The sequence below is a fragment of the Alternaria triticimaculans genome (assembly GCF_023758025.1).
Source record: "Alternaria triticimaculans strain BMP 0046 chromosome Unknown scaffold_13, whole genome shotgun sequence".
In the NCBI taxonomy this organism is placed as follows: Eukaryota; Fungi; Ascomycota; class Dothideomycetes; order Pleosporales; family Pleosporaceae; genus Alternaria; species Alternaria triticimaculans.
Window position 1 is genome coordinate 742,473 of NW_026055970.1, and position 19,902 is coordinate 762,374.

Sequence of the window (19,902 nt, forward strand, 5' to 3'; positions counted from 1 at the left end):
CCCATGGTCAGATCCGCAGCCTGATTCGACAGCGGGCGTGATAAGCTGTAATGACCTGTTCAGTGCACATTCCAGAGTTCACCATTCTTTGGGTCGTCATACGAAGTGGGTAGACAATTTGAGCTGCAAAGCTTTCTAGCCCAATCATTATACCACCTTAGATTAACCCCATATTTTGCAGCAACGATCGATCAGGATTTCCCCGTGGTCCGGCAGTTGTCCTCGTGGACATCACTAATCAGGCGAATACTTCGGCGGTCTCGTTATAAGAGAGGTTATTAGGAGACATGGTTGAAGCCTCGATCTTTGTGCCTCTACATTCATCATCACTCATTTCCTCCAGCATCAAGTACATTCTCGAGAGTCAAAGACTACATCACGACCACTAGTCACGATGCAGTGGGCTACCATCCTCGCTGCGGCCACGGCCCTTGCAGGCCATGCCACTGCGCAGAACATGCTGCGATTTGCCTGCTCACAGCTTGTCGTCGAGCGAACAGACCCCCTCGTCAACCCGGGCGTCAAGTACACACCGCATCTTCATCAGATCGTCGGAGGTGACGCTTTCAACGTCACGATGGACCCTTCAAACGATATCGCGCAGATGTCTAAGTGCACTTCCTGCAGCTTTGTCCAGGACAAGTCGAATTATTGGACCGCCGTCATGTTCTTCAAAGCAAAGAACGGAACGTGAGTACCTATAACACTACGTATACATTGGGTGTGAAACATGCGCTGACCTCCTTCTAGGTACATTCGCGTGCCTCAGGTATGTAACGTCTTAGCAGACGCATCACAATCGAGAAAGTCACTAACCCCAAGTCAAGATCGGAAACGGTGGACCACAAGGAAAGCTCATCAATGACGGCGGTCTCGACGTCTACTACATCCCCAGCGGAAAGACCACTGCCTTCAAGAAGGGCTTCCGCATGCTTGCCGGCTCGGCCACCAATACCGACCCCAGCAAGGTCAAGCTCTCCAACATCTGCCATCGCTGCTGGACCTCTCCCTCTGAGAGTACCTTCGTTGGCGGTGCGCCTTGCTCAGGCTCCGACACTGTCGCCATTCCCAAAGACCCCAAGTGCAAGCTCATCCGTCAGACCATCATCTTCCCCACCTGCTGGGATGGCAAGAACCTCGACTCGCCAGACCATCAGGCGCATGTCGCTTATGGCCAGGGCGCTGGTGCTAATGGTGGCGGTGCTTGCCCATCTACACATCCCGTCAAGCTTCCTCAGATCATGTACGAGCTCATGTGGGATGTCAACAAGTTCGCCGACAAGAGCTTGTGGCCCACCGACGGCAGCGACCCATTCGTGTACTCCATGAACATCGGGTGAGTCAACCAATCTACTTTGTGCACTCTCATGTCCACGAAGGAGCGCATCGCTGACTTCACTCATCAGTGGCTCCGCCGCGCATGGTGATTACGTCTTCGGTTGGGAAGGCGACTCCCTCCAAAAGGCCATGGACAACAACTGCAACCTCAACACCGCCTGCCCCAAGGCCGGTCTTACCGTCCAACAACCCGCGCAATACAATGCTTGCAAGAAGAAGCAGCAAGCTCCCGAGGATGTTGACGGCTGTAAGTATCACTCGTTCGCTATACAACCATGCGACATGTAGCTAACTTGTACAAATAGGGCTCAAGGAGATGCCGCTCGGTGACATGGCCATCAAGGCATAGAAGCTGGCTGTTGCCATATGGCTATCATGGCTAGTTTCGCACAGTGGCTGTCAAGACCTTCGTTAGTCAGAGTTGTCAGGTGTGGGGCTTTGAGCTTAGCACTCGTTTGGCATTGTGTTGTATAATCTTTTAGATCGCGGAGGAGAATTAACTTGCACGTTACATGGCAATTCTCGTCCTTTTCGAAATGCAGCCCGTTCATGATCACTACCAATTGCTAAAGACTGACCGTGACTCTCCACCCGTCATTTCCCGCTTTGTCATAAATAGCAGGAAGTGTCATTATTGGTGCGACCCTGCCAGTCCATCTTCGAGCACTGAAGATACTGGAATCACAACCTTGGCTTTTCATGTGCAGACTTGGTATCGTACGCCATGCCACTGCCTCGTTGATTGCTTCGCGTGCCTCTAGGCATATGCACACAGCGGCACCCATTATTCTCGAGGAGAAACGTAATTCTACCATTCTATAGTATATGCTCCACGAGATCCCCAACGCTATCTACAAGCCCACTCCTAAGCCCACCACCTTCTCCCTACTGCCTCTACACCATCATCACCGTAGCATTCCCCATCCCACCCGTACTCGCAACCCCATTCCGAGCCAACAATGCCTCAAAATTCTGATTCGCACCCGCAGTAAAGTCATGCGTAATATAGTTATACACATCATGCACAGGAATCGATGCGCTAGTCGAAGACGGGTTGGAGACTTTGCTCTGCGAGCACGCGAAACCAAAGCGCTTGCTACTGCTGTTGGGATCGATGCGCACGGCGCCGGAGGAACCGGTGTAAGTTGTGCAGCCGGTACATTTTACGGTGAATTGCCAATGCGTGTTGTTGGACTTGTTGCCGGTTGTGAGGGGCGTGTAGGTTGCTGAGGTGTATTGTTGAGGTGTTGAATGGCCGCTATGGTGGGTGTTAGCATTCTGTGGGTTGCTGCTGGGGTCGCACGACTTACGTGGCCCATCGTGAGGATACGGTTGGTTTCTGGCCATTCGGGTAGGATACTGTAAGGGGGTTGCGGATCATGCTGCCGCCCCATGCAAGACCAACCCAGCCGAGGGCGTTGGGCGCGACGACTTGAAGAACAATGTCGTATGGTTGACCCGCTGGCACATTGGCGGGTTGCGCTATGCGGTAGATGATGTTCGACGAGAGTGTCGCGGCCGCTTTGGTTTCAGAGAAAGTGAAGCCAGTTTCTGAGTCCACGTAGCTTACGGCGCGAGGCGCGAGATGCCGTGCTTCTGACGTAGGCCATGCTTGAGCTAGGAGTTGTCAGTTGAAAGGATTGTCCGTGTTAAATTGCGATACTTACCGAGGCTAGCTAGGGCCGCAAGACTGAAGGCAAAGTGCATCTTGGTCCGTTGTCAACTTTTCAGGCTACGCGTAGTTGTCCAGCAGCGCTATTACAATACACGCAGAATTTGAAGGTGAAAAGGGCCAAAAAATGTTCTCCGTGTGACAAGAAAGTCCTGGAGAAAGAAGATACCTTAATAAAACCCATACACACTCGCCAAGATACCGCGCCTGAGATCCATCCACTCGAGGCCCACAGTGTAAAGTACAAAGCGGCGATATACAAGCACGCGTGCAAGATAGACTAGAATAGAACCCGCCTTATCCAGGTTAAGACCTTACTGCCACGCGTGACTGACTTCATCACAACCCGGATGTAGGTTCAAAGGCTTCTGGAATGTGGGCCAACATCCACAGGAATGCCTTCGATTACTACTCCAATCCAGCCTCGAACTCTCTTTGGTGGCTGTGACCATGCGAATACGGAAGATACGCTGTTTGTGGAAGGTCGCAAAGGGAGGAAGGATGGCGTTGTGTTGGCTGTGAGAGGTTCGTGTATTTACCCGCATAGTGTGTATAGTGAGGATAGATGGCTTTGTGTATCGATCAAGTGGAGATGTGTTGCCACGACCCAGGAATCATCAATGCGATTGTGCAGAAGTCTACGTCCCGGGATTAGCAGCAGCGGATCATGCAAAACGAAAAAAGCGCTGATAGTTTACTTTGCGAAAGCTGGAAGATAGAAGCAATGTCTGCGGAAATGCGTAAGTGGAATTATCGTGATTCTGAATCGTATCGACATCATGTGCCACACATGTAACATGTCGAAGACGGATGCTAGTGCAAGCGAGCGCCACTGCATGCATCTCACTCCGAATCGCTTCCCCACATCTCGCTTGTGGGGCAAGACATCCACGCGAAGTTCACGTGGCTAGTCGCGTGAGGGCAGCCAAGCCTGTCGTACTATGAGATCCTCGTACATGGCGAGGGGTTGTCGAGATTGGTACCCGCTTTGTAGGATACAAAAGACACGACTAAAGCAGTGACCGATGTGCCGTCAACACTTGCGCCGACATCGAAGTCTGGAGAGCAGAGTAAGATTCTGGAAGGATGAGAAAGTTGTACGAGGGACGGTGAGCTATATCGCTTGCTTGAGTTCGCTTTCTGCGCGATGTTGATGAATGTTGGTTTAGATGAAAGCGTACAGTATGGTAGGAACATGTGATATTACAGCTCGGGCGCCAGTCTCGGTTCAAGATGTCCCCAGCAACGCTCAACCTTCTGTGAGCTTCTGCATCTTCTGCGCAACGACGCAGATAGACCTCATGATGCCCATTTTTGCGTGCTGTGCGCCACCAGATCGCGCGAACCAGAAAGCGGCACCAGCAACAGAAGCCAGCACCAGACCGGCCACGCCGTTGAGGATCTTGGCCTGCCTCTGTGCCGCTTGCCGAACCTCGGAGTATCGCATGTTGCTGAATGTGACTCGTGAATACTGTGTGGCCCAGCCAATGCTCGGAACGTAGATATAGAGTTGCTCCTCCACCCACTTCCGCAGTAGATATAGAGGCTTCTTGACGTCGCTTGCCATCTCGCGATAGTTCCCGTCGGCAAGATCGTTGATGGTGTGTGCGTCAGGAGTGCGCTCCTTGGTGTATTCATCTAGGGCCTTTGATCGATCGTTGGGATACCTGTCGATGAAATCGAAAAGAACGCGGACGTCTTCCAGTCCAGCATTCATGCCTTGGCCGTAGAATGGTACCATGGCATGGGCCGCGTCTCCTAAGATAACGCCAGAATCTCCGTAGTGATATGGAGTACACTTGATCGATATCAAGGGCAGGTGCTGATTAGATGTGTACTGCTTGCGGAGATCGTCTTCGGTGATGAGTTCAGGAACCACGCCGGGGAACTTCTCATTGAAGTACTCGACTACTTTTCCAGACGCGTCCAATTGCTCAAAGCCTTCCCTGGTCAAGAAAAGCGTTGATGTAAAAGTCTTGTCTAGGTTTGGGAGAGCGATGAACATAGATTCGTCCTGGGGCCAGATGTGTAGGTAGTTTGGAGGTATTCGGAATTCGCCGTCCGGTGTGGCTGGAACATTGAACTGGCACCAGAGTTTGTCGATGTACTCTTGCTGAAACGACATGGGCACAAACTTCATCAAGTGATATCGCACCGCCGAGTGTGCACCGTCGGCACCGATCATGAGATCGAAGTTGATTTCGAACTCGTCGCCCTGTTCTTCGGGAGACTTGGTACGATGCTCAAACCATGCGGTCTTCTTCCGGAAGTCTGCGCCGACCAACTTGTGATTGAACATGAGCTTGACGTTAGGCATGGCCTCTAGATGGTCAAGCAAGGTCTTGTTCAAACCTGTCCGATCCATAGCCAACAAACTCTACCCAGATTAGCATGAGATCAATAGCATGCGACCACACTGTACTTACTCTCCCTCTCGCATCATAGATCTGTGGCTGTCGAACATACTCTCCATTCTTCCTGATATGGATCATGCGACCATGCATGGGGAAGGTCTCTGCCAAGACTGCATCTGCAAGATCGGATAGTCCGGTCTTGCGAAGGGAGTGGATACCTCGCTCCGACAAAGCAAGATTGATAGATTTGGAGAAGTTTAACGGTGTGGTGTTGGGGTCTCGGAGATCTGGCTAGCGTTAGGTCACTCGCTAGCACCGAGATGGTTTACAGATCATTATCTCACCTGCTCTTAGCTCGTAGACATCCACTTCAAACCCGCGTACAGCTGCATAAAGCGCGGCCAAAGAGCCTACTGGCCCGGCTCCAACCACAACTACTTTCTGGGTCATGGTGGTAAGGAGGCAATGTGGAAAAGTTGGAGTAAAAAGATGGTTGGTTCAATCGTCTGTGCTCAGAAGCGGCGTGGTGTGAGTTGAAGAGCAAGAGGAGGAAGAAGAAAAGAAGAGTGGAAATACATCGTCCGCAAACGAGGGAGACGCGAGACACGGGTGAAAATTATCAAACCATTACCAGGGATCCAAAGAGTCAGATATGATGGCAAAGTAGGGCAGATGATGCACGTCAAGACTGGAACGGGTAAGCGCGAGCTCTGGTTCAAGTTGGCTACTTAGTAATCGGTGATCGGCGGCCGGCGGCCTGGACCCCTGCACGAATTCCGACTTGATGATGCCGTGGGACAAACGAAAGTCGCAGTCCACCACTTCCTCCGTGCGCAAACCGTTGCCTCGCACATATACGTTCCTTGCGCGCTGTACAGTCGAGTGCACGTGAATATCAGGCCACCTCCGCCTCGACCACACCCTCTACACGCCCTACACCACCGCACGCGATGGCCACAGACGCCCCGCGCAAGTGCGCAGGCAAAGACTGCGAGAACGATGCGAGTTCTCTGCAATGTCCGAACTGCCAGAAGCTCGGAAAAGAGAACTACTTCTGCTCGCAGGATTGTTTCAAGCGCAACTGGGTACATAGTGAGACTGCTCTTACACTGCAGACAAAACAATCTAACGGCCCTCTAGGCTGAGCACAAGAAGGAGCACAAGTCACAAAGTAGTATTCTCCAAAGTATCTTTACGCCGAAAGTAGTTTCTCACCCGGATCCAGCCACCGGCCACTACAACCCGTTCCCTACCTACTCGTACACCGGCGCCCTCAGACCCGTATACCCGCTCTCGCCGCGACGCGAAGTCCCGAAGCACATAAGACACCCAGACTACGCGAAGGACGGCATACCGCGCTCGGAGCAGGTGTTTGTCAACAGGAATAAGATCACGATTCTGAACAAGGAGGAGCAAGATGCGATGCGCAAGGTGTGTCGGTACGGGCGCGAGATTCTGGACATTGCAGGAAGAGCCGCAGTGCCTGGTGTCACCACTGACTACATCGACGAGCTCGTACATAAGGCTACTGTCGAGCGTGATGTAAGAGCGACAATGTTAGGGAATCAGAACGTCTTGTTAACCGCAACAGTCTTACCCATCGCCCCTCAACTACTGCCACTTCCCCAAGTCCGTATGCACGTCGCTAAACGAGGTCATTTGCCACGGCATCCCTGACCAGCGAGTACTCAAAGATGGCGACATTTTGAACATCGATATTTCCGTCTACCACGGCGGTTTCCACGCGGATCTGAACGAGACGTTTTACGTTGGAGACAAGGCTTTGGCAAACCCGGATGCTGTACGCGTCACCGAGACAGCGCGAGAGTGCTTACAAAAGGCCATCGAGATCGTCAAGCCAGGCACACTGTTCCGTGAATACGGAAACGTCATCGAGAAGCACGCAAAGAGCAAGAACTGCAGCGTCATCAGGACATACTGCGGGCACGGCGTCAACCAGCTCTTCCATTGCGCACCCAATGTTCCTCACTACGCGAAGAACAAGGCAGTTGGATCGGCAAAGCCCGGCATGTGCTTCACCATTGAGCCTATGATTAGTGTTGGTTCGCATAGGGACAAGACATGGCCAGACGAATGGACGAGTGTCACGCAGGATGGCTCTCTGACAGCGCAATTTGGTAAGCCCCGCAGATGCATCAATGTGTCCACTCATGACTAACACGCTACAGAACACACCCTACTCGTAACAGAGGATGGCGTGGAGGTCTTGACTGCAAGACTGCCAGATTCGCCAGGTGGTCCGGTACCGATGCCGGGAGCCACAAACGGTGAAACGAATGGCGAAGCGAAGGCAGCTGCTTGAGGATGATTGGACACTTGGGAATAACATAGCTATACGATACTTTCTCAGAGTACGCATAGCGTGATTCAACAGCACGAGGCTTTTGAGTTTCATCAACATTCGCGTGATGGCGGTCTGTAGTGATGTTCATGTTGTTGGCAGTCATAGCTTGCACAACTCGTTTCGTTTCGACGAAACAATTCGGCCGTCCGTGATATCACCAACCTTCGGTCAAGCTTCGGTCGGACGGTGTTGGCCCGCTCAACGCACACCTGCAAGCGAGGCGAATGACGCTAGTGGTGGTGCCTGCCCGCCGTCCAGGGAAGCAACTCGTGTCTCCGCCTCAACGTCATCCAAACATCTCTGCCAACGCCCGCCAGAATTTGAGCGACCTCGCAATCGACGTTATTACTCAAGCTTCTACCGTCGCATCACCGTCGTGTAACCCCACCGCTCACCCACGTCATCACAACCTCTAGCCAGGCCCCGCGCACGAGCTAGCTTCCCGCGTTCTAGCTCGGCAGCCTGCAAACACACGACCGCATCCGAGTGCTGAACCTCTGTCGACCACCTGTCCATTCGTATCCAGGTGTCTACTGGCGACCTCGCTAGTCTATATTAAACCTTCTATACGCCAAAGCCGTGCTACGCAGCACACGACACTCCCACAATGACTGGCGAAGCATGGTTGTACCTGTTGGCGGTGCTGATAAATGCCGTCAACCTGTTCTTACAAGTCTTCTTTACTATCATGTACAGCGATCTGGAATGGTGAGTCAACCCCAGGCATACAATGCCATGGCGTAGCAATCTACGCGATACGGCCCGTACCTTGATCGGCACATGCTAATTTTGCGCCAGTGACTACATCAACCCCATCGATCTCTGCAACCGCCTGAACACCTACATCATCCCCGAGGCCGCCGTGCACGCTTTCCTGACCTTCTTATTCCTCATCAACGGATACTGGATCGCATTGATCCTGAACCTACCTCTGTTGGCATGGAACGGAAAGAAGTACGTAGCAGGGCCGGACTATACCAAGGGATAAGGACAATGCTGACAGTCACAGGATCTTTGAGAACCAGCATCTGTTGGACGCAACGGAGATCTTCAGGAAGCTCAATGTGCACAAGAAGGTACGATGAGAGGATACCGAGTATATGGCGATAGGCTAACAGCCACACAGGAATCCTTCATCAAGCTGGGCTTCCATCTGCTCATGTTTTTCTTCTACCTCTACAGCATGATCGTCGCCCTCATCCGCGACGAGTCTCACTAGGTGGAGACTGCGCCCATCGTCTTGGTCGTAGGTATATTCGCGGCTGTACTGATTACGGTGGGCTACGAAGACCGAATCCAGGGACGGCTGAAGATTAACGGATAGATACACTTGATATCCGGCTCGGGGAAGCGAGCCACGCGTGCGCATATTGCTAGCGGGAGGACATGATTGTTGGTTTAGGATAATGCGGGATACCTGGAGCGACAGGTTTGGGGATGGGAATTCACCCAAGAGGGATTAAACGAGTTATGGGGTATGATAGCGTTATGTTAGCCTCGTGTAAATGGACCATAGTTTTCACATGTAACTACGCAATGCATAGTCGGGTTGTGGTCCGTGCGCAGTCACCCACATTTTCTGGTGAGCTGGGAAGCTTCCATACACAACTTCGCATCCGACACTCCGCGCTGACCACCTTCCAGCCTTGTCGAACCCCAATATCGACACTGTCGCCAGTTCTCACACGTTACGCGATCCTTACCCTATCTCCACAACAGCTAGAATGCCCGCCGGCGGCTCGGGCAGGGTGCCAACTGGGTTCGCTGCAGAGACGTACATCAGCGACCACACCTTCCGCCAGGGTCAACGCGCCATCGAGAGCGGCGACGGGTCGAAGAAAAGAAAGCGAGAGGGCAAGGGCGATTCGAGCGTCGTGACTGGCGCAGGCGCATACAAGGGACCATGGGCGAAGTATGAGGAAGAGAGGCCAGATGCTGCCTCAGACGACGAGTTCGGGTCGGACGTCGAGGTGGAAATAGTTTACGAGGAAGACGAGATTGTCGACAACGCTGCGCCCGCGCAAAAGAAGCTCGCCGGCACAGATTACCGCGATACCGAAGCCGAGGGCGAGACGAGCGAGTTTGTTGGCAGCCAGCAGTACGACTACCAGGGCCGGACGTACATGCATGTGCCCACGGATCTCGACATCAAACTCACCGGCGATTACGAGCCCAAGAACTTCATACCGAAGAAGCTCATCCACACCTACAAATACCACACCAAGTCGATCACTCAGGTTCGCTTCATGCCTGACAGCGGACATCTCCTACTTTCTGCCTCCGCCGATTCGAAGATTGCGCTATGGGACGTCTATCACCAACGCGAGCTCCTGCGAACATACTCTGGGCATACCAAGTCGGTTGTTGACATCGACTTCAACCCCAGCGGCACACAGTTCATATCGGCTAGTTACGATCGCTTCATGAAGCTATGGGACACAGAGACGGGGAAGTGCTTGAACAAGTTCACAACTGGCAAGACACCGCACGTGGTGCGCATCAACCCCAGTACACCACACGAGTTCTTGGCCGGTATGAGCGACAAGAAGATCCTACAGTACGACACAAGAAGCGGAGAGATGGTGCAGGAATACGACCACCATCTGGGGCCTGTCAACACAATCACCTTCTGCGACGAGAACCGCCGCTTCATCACCACATCAGACGACAAGTCCCTACGCGCGTGGGAATACGGCATTCCCGTACCTATCAAGTTCATCGCCGAACCCTACATGTTCTCCATGGTCCGCTCCTCACCCCACCCGTCAGGCAAATACGTTGCCTTCCAATCGTCCGATAACCAAATCACCGTATACAGCTCTACCGACCGCTTCCGACAGAACCGAAAGAAGAGTTACAGAGGGCACAATGTGGCTGGATATGCACCAGACGTGGCGATCAGTCCAGACGGGCAGTTCATTAGCTCGGGTGACAGTGGAGGTTTCTTGTGCTTCTGGGACTGGAAGACGTGCAAGATGTACCATAAGATTCCAGCGAGCGATGCGCCTGTACTGTCAGTACAGTGGCATCCGAGGGAGTCGAGCAAGGTGGTTGCTGGTGATCTGAATGGTGCTCTGAGATTGTACGATTAGACGTGGAGGTTCAGGGAGCGGATATAGCGATACCCAATGCATTCGATACCAATTGATGACGATCTTGACTCATTGGCTGCCCATGTATGCCGGGCTCGATAAGCAGCCCAAGTCACACGTTGAAGATGCTATGCCTCCGACGGTTCACCGGCTCTGCGTTGGCATACTGGAGATTAACAATGTCCCTCGGCCCACCTTACTGCGCATGCGCAGCGTAGTTGGCGAGAAGTTCAGTCCTGGATTCTCCAGCGGTTCACCGGCTATGCGCTGGCAAACGCCTGGACCATATGCGCAGTTGCGCAATCCAGAGCCGCGCAGTCGCCACAACTACCTGCTCTGAGTCAGTGCGGAATGAACACCCACGTGAATCGCGTGCAGCCTCGCGACAGCCTTGCTCGGATTGATGGCCTCCCGCTACGCAACAACCCCGCCATGCACCAGGACCCTTCCACTGCGCCTCCTACCCTACTCCACAACACCGCCTTTTGCCTTGACATTTCTGCCCTTTTTCCCATTCCATGCCCCTATCTTCATTATCGGACGCCGCCGATGAGCTCTTTTGCCGTTGCATCACGGTGAATGCTTTGCAATGCTGCCTGCAATAGCTCCAGGCACCTACATTGCTCCCAGCCCCCACACCCCATCTTCTTTCGGTCAACCGGTGACTTTCTCGTTCACCAGTCCTGTCCGCTTTGTCATTATCCATTTTGGGTACCGCTGTCGCCTGGGGTGTCAGGCACGTCACTGGATAACGCGTCTCTGACAGATTTCCTGCTGCCTTTTCATAGGTTCGATTCGCTTGATGTGCCTTGCAGGAGAAGATGGCTGCAACGCGTACGCCCTTTGCGCCATGCGAGTCACCACCTCGACCCTTTCTAGCCGTGACCCGATCTTAGTCCACGCCGATTGAACTGGTTCCTTCGGTAAATCCGCACCCGCCGATGATGACTCTTGCTCTTGGCAGGTCAAATGGTGAACGGGAAGTGCAGCCTAATCGCTGATTCGCGCACACGCGTGTCCTGCCTCAGGACTTGTCCCGAGGTGAACATAGCCACGCGTGTGAATCATCGCAATCGCGCAGTCATTCACCTCGACCACGCGCCTAGCCCAGCTATTCAGGCAACGGCGTTACATTGAGCGTTAGGAGAACTCCGATGGCGACAAAGAACAGTCAACGGTTGCGAGTGGTGAGTCTTGTAGGTTGGCGGCCTCAGGTACTGTCTGCCTGGAATAAATAGTCGTGGGTTGAGGTGGGAGGATGCTTTCTTTCTTCTCTTCATCAGTCAATCGATCAATTATCTACAGTCATATCAAGCATCCTTCGAGAAGAGTCACAGTCGTCCCCGTGTTGGTCTTCAGTCAACAGTCTACCTTGGATCACGATCACGAAACGCCCTTGTCGTCTCGTATACACCCGATACAACTCTATTACCGTCTATCGCACAACACACGCCGATCACTCATCTGATCTTCTCGAATCACAACCGGCTTCTCAACGCCTCCAACACCCTCAACACCAATCAACCATGTCGTCCAGCTCGTCTTACGGCTCCTACGGCCAGAGCAAGGGTGCCTACGCGTCCCGTCCCTCGACGTCCTCCACATGTATGTTTTCAACTCCTATCAGATCATCCCAAAGACATGACTCTAACATTCTCGCAGCCTACTCTGCCGCTTCATCCAGCCTGTACACAAACTCCGGTAGCTCGTCACGCAGCAAATCATACAAAAACCCGCCAGTCATTCACAATGGAGGCGGAAAGATCAACGACCCGAACACATCTACTTCCGCGCCAAATGGGGGATACTACAACTAGACGAGGCGGTGGCCTTCTAGCGGCGTGACTCATGCCGTGATGGAGATCACGATGTCTCTTTGTGTCCCTATTCTTTTCCTTTGGAGTTCTAACTGGCATGTCATGGTGTTCCGGCCGAGTTTGTGGGTTATTAGATAGTCAAGGCTTCGGTGCTGAGGGTATACAACACTGGATTGCTCGCCGGTGTCTTTTTTCGCTCCGATGTTGGGGCTGGCATTTCTTAGGTTATTGTTCTTGCTGGCGGGTCGAGGTCCTTTTATCGGGTTGCATCTCCCCTAATCATTCCCTTTGGTATGATTCTTATCTAGCATTTGTACAATAGGTAGTCCAAACAAGACATACACACATCATGTCCTCTTTTACATCGTTTCGAAGAACGGAAATTCGCGTCAAATGCCAGCAAACGAGTCTCCTACTGGCCGACTGCCCCATACCACCCCAGTCCCAAAACAGCGCCGATGATAATCGCAACGGCAGGTGGTACACCAAACCAAGCCGTCTCCGCATAGGCCATAGCAGCAACAACAACCCACCACGGCTCGTCTGCTAAACTCCTCCCATCACTGCTCTCCGGCGTCAAATAACCAATCTCCCAAAGCCTGTATACAGCCGTGAACACCAGTCCCACGGCAGTCGCGTTGATACCTCTTAGCAGACTAGCCACCCAAGCCTTGGTGCGCATAACCTGCCAGATAGACTGCACACCGACTGCGAGCACAATACCAGGGAAAAAGATGCCAATGAAACCAAGAAGGGCGCCCATGATGGTCGGTGTAGAAGCAGGAGCTGAGGCGATGGCCAAAGCGCCAAGGTAAACCGCGAAGTTGAAGTTGGGGCCAGGGAAGGCTTGAATGATGGCGAGGCCGAGGAGGAAGTCTCGGGGTGACACCCAGCCTGGGTCTACGACGTAGGAGCGAAGGAGGGGGATTACTACGGGGCCGCCGCCGAAGATTATAGTGCCGGCTAGATACCTGTGCGGTGTGAGATTAGTGGGGGAGAGCTGGGTGCGTAGACGGGGTGCTTACATGTTGGAGAAAACATCGAAAGACCGGGTGCTGGATACCGTACCACGGATGACCATGACGACGATGAACGAGAGGAGGAATCCCACGATAAGTGACACGCCAACCTTGACCGAGATGTTATGCGTCTTAACATCAGCTATAGGCTCATTTGTCGCAATCACATCATCAACAACTGGGTGTTCACCTGCGTTACTCCTCCCTGCCTCCTCCCGCTCAGGCACAATACGATCAGTCGAGCTGCCCGTTCCTACCCTCCTCTTCACAGCTTCCGGCCGCTGAAGTTCAATTGGTATGGTCTGCGTGGTAGCCGAAACTTCTTCTGCATCACCTTGTTCATTCCTCGGTCTCCTCCTCTTAGCCAGATACGCAGCTCTCATCTTACCCACGCGCCGCCCAAGCCAGACATCCCATACCACCGTCGTCAGCCCACCAATAACAATCAACACAGGAAAGAACCACAGCGCGTTATAACACAACCCTGCACACGCACCGAAAATGACCAAGATACGTGTTACACGGTCTTTGATAGCTTTCTCGGCTAGCTGAACAGCAGCTAGTGCGACAATGCCGACAGTACTGGCGTTGAGACCGGAAAGCAGAGCGTACACGATGGGAGGTAGGCGTTCGGGCATCTTTTGCACGCCGAGTGAGAGACCGTACATGCCGATTGCGCCGGGGAGACTCCAGAGGAGGAAGGCGAAAACGGCGGAGACTATACCCGCGTGGAGGAGGGCAATGCAGAAGCACATCTTGGTAGACGCGGGGCCGGGGAGTGCTTGGCAGATTGCGAAGAGTTCTTGATACTGGGGAGTGTTGTTAGTTGCGCGGCATTCTGTTGTAGAGGTAGTCGAGGGAGTGGTATATCTCTCCATCTTCTCCTCCGGTCTCAAGAAGAATTCCTAGCTCTTTCTAATGACCCAATTCATTGGTACTTCTACCATGGAGCTTACTACTACGCATCTGCACACGCATACTTACAGTCTGTTCATCCAACCACTTACTCCCACCCTGGAACCCCATTCCCTCCACAAACCTTCGATGCAGAATCTGGAAATGCACAGGCGGCCCTCCAAAGGCAGTGAACCCCAGATCCCACATGCGAGTAAACACTTCGACGAGACGCCATTGGATTTTCTCGGTATTGGCTTGCAAGTGCGCTGGAGGAGGAGCGGCGCGATGACTGCGCCTCCGAAGCGAACTTATGAGGGATTGAAGGGGCATTGGGAGGGATGGTCACCTCATGCGCATGACCGTGATGTGGGCAGTTGGGTCAAGAGAGAGACGGTTATATCCTCGAGAGGAATTGAAGCTGGGCGCACGCATCATGCACAAACAGACGCGCAGAAGCCAAGACACTCCAGTCGCGAAGAAGACGTGATGAACATCCATTGTCCAATCATTGCGCCCATGTGTTGCGACATCTGTGGCTTGCCTTAGTTCGTCGTGGCCAAGACATGGCGGTTGCGCTGGGGAAGACGCCCGGGCGTGCAGGGGAGGGCAAGTTTAGGCGGGTCTGTCACTTCGTGGTTGTGATTGGTCATATCGTTGCCCATTAGCGTGAGTCCGACCGTCCCGATTAGGCAGGTTCTGGAATTCGTTGATTGCAGCGCTCGTGAAGATACCATAGAGGCCTCGAGCGTTGTTGTGATCCAGGTGACGTTGAAGTGAACAGATACTCTGCAGATTGCAGGAAGTTTGTCGATCAGTGTTTTCACCGTCTCAACAAACAAAAAAGTGAAAGTAGCTCAAGCACTAAACGCCTGCCGTCTATTGCAGCGCACCTAGGCAATGATCGGACGGCTTTGTCTACACCCCGTTCCTGTGGTTTTCAGCGTCCACACACACTGACTTTGCGACGTCTACGCCAACGCTCTAGATCTGTACAGATTCTATTGTAGTATATATCTAACGATTGGCATGCTATCACAGCAAAACTTCAAGGAAACAGGGAAATAGGTACCTAGGTAATGTATCTAGCGATTGGACAGTCCACCGGACCAAACACACCTCAGCTCTCAATCCCCCATGATGGTAACGCGTCTTCGCGTTTAGCACTGAACGCTCCAGTTGTTCCACTCAAAGTCAGGCGTGATATCGCGATCCTGGTCCGTAGCCGTGTACGACATAGTGACTTCACCATCCTCACACTCATCAGCATCCGCGTGAAAGAAGATCTCGCAGCTACCCATTTCGGAGATGCGGAAACAGCCGTGCGGTTCCGCCGTATCCTCACACTCTACATCGTCGTCCCCCTCGTTGAAGTCAGTAGAGGTGATGCAGTCTTCTTCGAAGACCTCGAACTTCCAGGCCTTAATAAGCGCGGGTGCGAGGAGAAGAAGAGCGGTGGCGAGGGTGAACTTCATGTTTGCTGTTCGGGAGTTGGTGATTCGTTCTGGGTGTCTTCTGTGTTGGTTGATTGAGCGGCTTCGCGTAGTTCTTTTGCGTATCGAGGGTGGTAGATGACTTTGACGTGCTCGTTCTCCCACTCCACGACTGACGTGCCCTTGGTAGATAGATGGTACTTGACAAGTGAGCGTCTTAGTTGCGGCTCTTCGATCTTGTTGGGGATGACAAAGTACAAGTCTTGCTTCTTGTGGGGGTTGTAAAGAAGGTATTTGATGGGATGTGGAGACTCGTCTTTCAGGTCGTAGACGTATTGTCTTCGTAGAGTATCAATCCAGTTGCCGTTTAGGTTGCGTGTTGTCATTCTGAGAAGAAAGAAGAGACAATCGAGGGGGTATTTATGGTTTACCGTTGGCTATGTGTTCCAGCCTCTGTTGTTCACCACCCCCGTCGTTGTCGTCCATAGGCGTCCTGTATGTTTCGTATCTGAACGTGTGATAGGCCCGGTCGTTCAGCAGAAGCTGTTTACTTGGCGACGTAGTCGTAATCCTTCTGCTCGTCCTGCCTGGGTCGCACTCAGAATATGTCCCGGTAAGCAATGGTGTTTCTGTCACTCCTACTGGCTCCAGCTTGTATTTCGATGCGGTCTTGTGTCAGTCACGCCAGACGAGAGCGATGGACAGCTCAGAGTAAGGCAGCATATCCTTACAGGGCGACTTCTTAGGTGAGATACGAAGTCAACAACTAGACGATCGGAGCAGAAAGTTGACAAAATCCCGAAGTGACCTGGATGATAAAGACTTGGCTGCTAAGACAGCTCCATCTTCATGCATCGGTCTTGACATCACATATTCCGCGATTGGTTCGGGACGAAGCGCTTCGGTTGCTGCTTACCTCATGCGGGGGCGGGAAATCTGTCGCTTCACCCAACGGAGAACGAGATCTGATGGTAGCATTACACATTCGGCGATTCTTGGCGCTAAGAAAGAGTTCGTGCTGTGCCTGTCTGCTGAATCATCGTAGGATCACGCCCAGAATCAGCTAGATGGCAGGCAGGCGATGGATATGATAGGCCCACGACCATGTAAGCGTACTGAAAGAGCTCAGGCATACTGAGACACTGGATGACTATGGCTAGAAGCTCGCTCTGGAAAGAGCGGCCATGATGCTAAGCCAGTCAAAGCGTCAGAGTCTTCGAGTGGGCAAGCGACGATCGACGGGTTCTTGGTGGCAGCTCTCCAAGACTCAGTCAGACGGGGCACAGTGAGCTTGAGAACGACGTCTAGACAGAGTCTGTGGGCTTTGTGACATAGCGAAATCGAAGGAAAAATCCTTCAATTGCCAGCATGATGTTTAAGGACCGGTAACGATCATGTGGACAGCGTGGTCGGCATATTTTTTTAGGGATTGGCCTAACATCGAGCTTGCACTGCGCTGTGTCGAGGTCGACGAGACGGAGAGTAGAGCTTGCTTCGTTTGAACGCTTTGAGATGCCAGGTTCGACATACTACGCCCGTGGATAAAGTCCGTCGATTACTGTGACGAGACTACGTGCCGACGTCCAGTGGCTCACACGCTTCCGTATGAGACGACTATCACTGCATATGCGTTAGTGATCTCACAACCTTAAAAGTCTTACACTTTTGTATAGTTCTGGTTCGCGAAGGTTAGTGTGCACTTGATGCACGGAAGTGGTGGACGCTGTGATTAGCAATGTGAATGGGATTTCCCGAGCTGCGACGGCTGTGGAAAGCTGGCCGAGACAGACCGGTCCCGCCGCGCAATCGTTGATTCGATATGACAGACGCGTCATGAGGAAGGCTGTAACCAGGCCAATGCAAATAAGACTGACGGCTGCGCGAATTGCGATGCAGATCCTGTGGGAAACGGTGAGGTAAAGAGCGGAAGATCGGTTGCCCGCCTGTTGTGGAGCTTGTGGAGACGCTTGAGCTTCGCACTGGCACGGCCGTCTCTCACAACGACACCTCACACTGCCAAAAAGCTCTTTTAGAATTTCTTGATTCTTTACATACTCTCGAATGAATCCTCACATGATTCGTCGTGGTAAATCTCTATGATTCCCGACATGTTCCAGATGACCTTCTCAGATCTCCGTTCAACCCTTCCTCGTAAACGCCTTCGCTTGTCGCGCGGGAGCCGTAGCTCAAACATCGATCGCATCGACCGTAACGCCCTTGACCCAAGAATACTGCATAGCACGAGCGACCTCCAGAGCCGAGTCGTGCGAGGCCAAAGAACCCACCAAGTATAGACTGGCATCGAGCCCAGCAGTCACACCGCCAGTGGTGATGACGCGCATACCACCCAGGGGCATGGAAGCACGTCGAGCGATGGACTCGCGGCGGCGAGAGTCGCGCCAGGCGTTGCTGCCCTTGCGAGCGATCGACTTCCTACGAGCATGGCCCATGTTGGTGCCCTCGGGAGCGCTCGGCGGCTCACGCGACTTCTTGATGATGTACCTGTAATGGTGAGCGTTGCATGCCACCGCAATTCAAGTGCTACATACGGGTTGTCGTCGGGGTTCTCGCCTAGGTCGAAGCGGGCGTTGTTCACGACGTACCGCTCCTCCATGACGTCTGTACGCTCCGACATGTCACGTCTAGCCGCATCTTGACAGATGGTCTCGAGACGGACGTAGTAGTCTGGGTGGGTTGTAGCGGCAAGGCCCTCGAGCATGCCCTGCTGAGCGAGGAGCAGAGCACCGACGTCGATGGCGAGGATGGTGCGCTCTTTGCTGGGACTCTTCTCCTGGAGCTCGACGTACTTGGTGAGGAGGCCAAGAGGCTCAGACTTGTTCTTGAGGACCTCAAAGACACCCTCACCACCGGGAACAATGACGACGTCAAAGTCCTCAAGCTCGTCGTTGGCGTCCTGAGATGTATGTCAGCGTAGGATCCTTGCGTCTCGCGGGTATGCTTACATCGTAGTCCATGTCCGCTTTGATGGTGAGACCCTGGACGGACGTCATGGCAGCAGCAGTGCCGACGAATTGGCAGTTGAAGGCCTTGCTAGCTGTGGAGTGTCAACAAACATTCAACTGACTGAGCTTCCAGGCTTACACTTGTCCTTGGAGTCCTGGAGAGAGCGACTGAGGACCTCAAGCGGGCCGGCCACGTCGAGCGTGTTGTAGCCCGGGAACAGGGCAAACAGCACCTTGACCTGCTCGACAGGGCCATCGGTGCTGTCAGCGATTGCACTCATTGTGAATGATGTGAAGTAGGATGTGAGTTGGAATGGATTGAGTAAGTTGTTGAAGTGAGCATGAAGTTGTTGGAAGAGAGAGTAGTAGGAAGGAGCGAAGCTGTCTCAGCTGAGAGGGGTAGCTACTATAGTCTCGTGCCCAAGCACCGCGTCACGTCTGTAGCTCTCCTTCCCCAGATATGCAACCCCGCTTAGCACGGACCGTTTGTCGCTGCAAGTAGTCTAGTCGGCGGGGCAAGAACGTCGATCGAAGCTCCCCGCGTGCTGACCCTTGCTGGCCTGTCTCGATCGCATGCGTCCCTGAAACAACCATGATGAGCTATGAGATGAGTGATGAATAGTGCGAAGCTACTTGGAAACTAGGTGACTCGTGATTGATCAAGGAATCCAGCGCGAGGTCTAGATATGGCTCCATCGGAATTCACTCATACTGGGACGCACGGACCATGCGTTCACGAGCAGACCATCAACAAAGCACGACCATGGAAGATGTCGCTGTCACGAGACATGAAGTTGAAGATAATTAATAGGGAACTCAGACATTCTGCGCAAACTGACTGGCCCTCGGAATATGCCTGGAGACCGCACGCTAGAAAGCATACAAAGTAAGTTGAAACTCACTTGCTCGTTGTAGCTCGGGCCCGCTTGACTACCTATGTAGTGCTTCCTTTTGG

General features: G+C 53.0%; 10 protein-coding genes across 10 annotated transcripts; 5 read left to right on the forward strand and 5 right to left on the reverse strand.

The window, feature by feature from the left end:
• Positions 1-394: 394 nt before the first annotated feature.
• On the forward strand, positions 395-1,687 carry J4E78_008132 (uncharacterized protein; the record flags this gene model as incomplete). The annotated part of the gene is made up of 5 exons (XM_049368734.1): positions 395-690; positions 751-769; positions 828-1,336; positions 1,407-1,585; positions 1,644-1,687. 5 exons carry the CDS (start codon positions 395-397, stop codon positions 1,685-1,687), a joined length of 1,047 nt encoding a protein of 348 aa, XP_049219699.1.
• Positions 1,688-2,232: 545 nt separating this feature from the next.
• On the reverse strand, positions 2,233-3,045 carry J4E78_008133 (uncharacterized protein; the record flags this gene model as incomplete). Its single annotated transcript, XM_049368735.1, has 3 exons — positions 2,233-2,596; positions 2,649-2,955; positions 3,006-3,045. The coding sequence occupies 3 exons, from the start codon at positions 3,043-3,045 to the stop codon at positions 2,233-2,235; spliced, it is 711 nt and encodes a 236-aa protein (XP_049219700.1).
• Positions 3,046-4,259: 1,214 nt separating this feature from the next.
• On the reverse strand, positions 4,260-5,814 carry BNA4 (kynurenine 3-monooxygenase, mitochondrial precursor; the record flags this gene model as incomplete). The annotated part of the gene is made up of 3 exons (XM_049368736.1): positions 4,260-5,387; positions 5,437-5,651; positions 5,709-5,814. 3 exons carry the CDS (start codon positions 5,812-5,814, stop codon positions 4,260-4,262), a joined length of 1,449 nt encoding a protein of 482 aa, XP_049219701.1.
• Positions 5,815-6,314: 500 nt separating this feature from the next.
• On the forward strand, positions 6,315-7,687 carry J4E78_008135 (uncharacterized protein; the record flags this gene model as incomplete). The annotated part of the gene is made up of 4 exons (XM_049368737.1): positions 6,315-6,449; positions 6,505-6,906; positions 6,956-7,502; positions 7,554-7,687. The coding sequence occupies 4 exons, from the start codon at positions 6,315-6,317 to the stop codon at positions 7,685-7,687; spliced, it is 1,218 nt and encodes a 405-aa protein (XP_049219702.1).
• Positions 7,688-8,336: 649 nt separating this feature from the next.
• Positions 8,337-8,948, forward strand: ERV14 (COPII-coated vesicle protein; the record flags this gene model as incomplete). The annotated part of the gene is made up of 4 exons (XM_049368738.1): positions 8,337-8,437; positions 8,528-8,683; positions 8,739-8,805; positions 8,856-8,948. The coding sequence occupies 4 exons, from the start codon at positions 8,337-8,339 to the stop codon at positions 8,946-8,948; spliced, it is 417 nt and encodes a 138-aa protein (XP_049219703.1).
• Positions 8,949-9,199: 251 nt separating this feature from the next.
• On the forward strand, positions 9,200-10,821 carry J4E78_008137 (uncharacterized protein; the record flags this gene model as incomplete). Its single annotated transcript, XM_049368739.1, has 2 exons — positions 9,200-9,204; positions 9,453-10,821. The coding sequence occupies 2 exons, from the start codon at positions 9,200-9,202 to the stop codon at positions 10,819-10,821; spliced, it is 1,374 nt and encodes a 457-aa protein (XP_049219704.1).
• Positions 10,822-12,347: 1,526 nt separating this feature from the next.
• J4E78_008138 (uncharacterized protein) lies at positions 12,348-12,638 on the forward strand (the record flags this gene model as incomplete). The annotated part of the gene is made up of 2 exons (XM_049368740.1): positions 12,348-12,426; positions 12,484-12,638. 2 exons carry the CDS (start codon positions 12,348-12,350, stop codon positions 12,636-12,638), a joined length of 234 nt encoding a protein of 77 aa, XP_049219705.1.
• A 412-nt stretch (positions 12,639-13,050) lies between these two features.
• Positions 13,051-14,884, reverse strand: J4E78_008139 (uncharacterized protein; the record flags this gene model as incomplete). The annotated part of the gene is made up of 3 exons (XM_049368741.1): positions 13,051-13,609; positions 13,664-14,466; positions 14,642-14,884. 3 exons carry the CDS (start codon positions 14,882-14,884, stop codon positions 13,051-13,053), a joined length of 1,605 nt encoding a protein of 534 aa, XP_049219706.1.
• Positions 14,885-16,022: 1,138 nt separating this feature from the next.
• J4E78_008140 (uncharacterized protein) lies at positions 16,023-16,905 on the reverse strand (the record flags this gene model as incomplete). Its single annotated transcript, XM_049368742.1, has 3 exons — positions 16,023-16,371; positions 16,536-16,571; positions 16,901-16,905. The coding sequence occupies 3 exons, from the start codon at positions 16,903-16,905 to the stop codon at positions 16,023-16,025; spliced, it is 390 nt and encodes a 129-aa protein (XP_049219707.1).
• Positions 16,906-18,170: 1,265 nt separating this feature from the next.
• Positions 18,171-19,228, reverse strand: J4E78_008141 (uncharacterized protein; the record flags this gene model as incomplete). The annotated part of the gene is made up of 4 exons (XM_049368743.1): positions 18,171-18,486; positions 18,534-18,898; positions 18,948-19,039; positions 19,087-19,228. 4 exons carry the CDS (start codon positions 19,226-19,228, stop codon positions 18,171-18,173), a joined length of 915 nt encoding a protein of 304 aa, XP_049219708.1.
• Between the last annotated feature and the right edge of the window lie 674 nt (positions 19,229-19,902).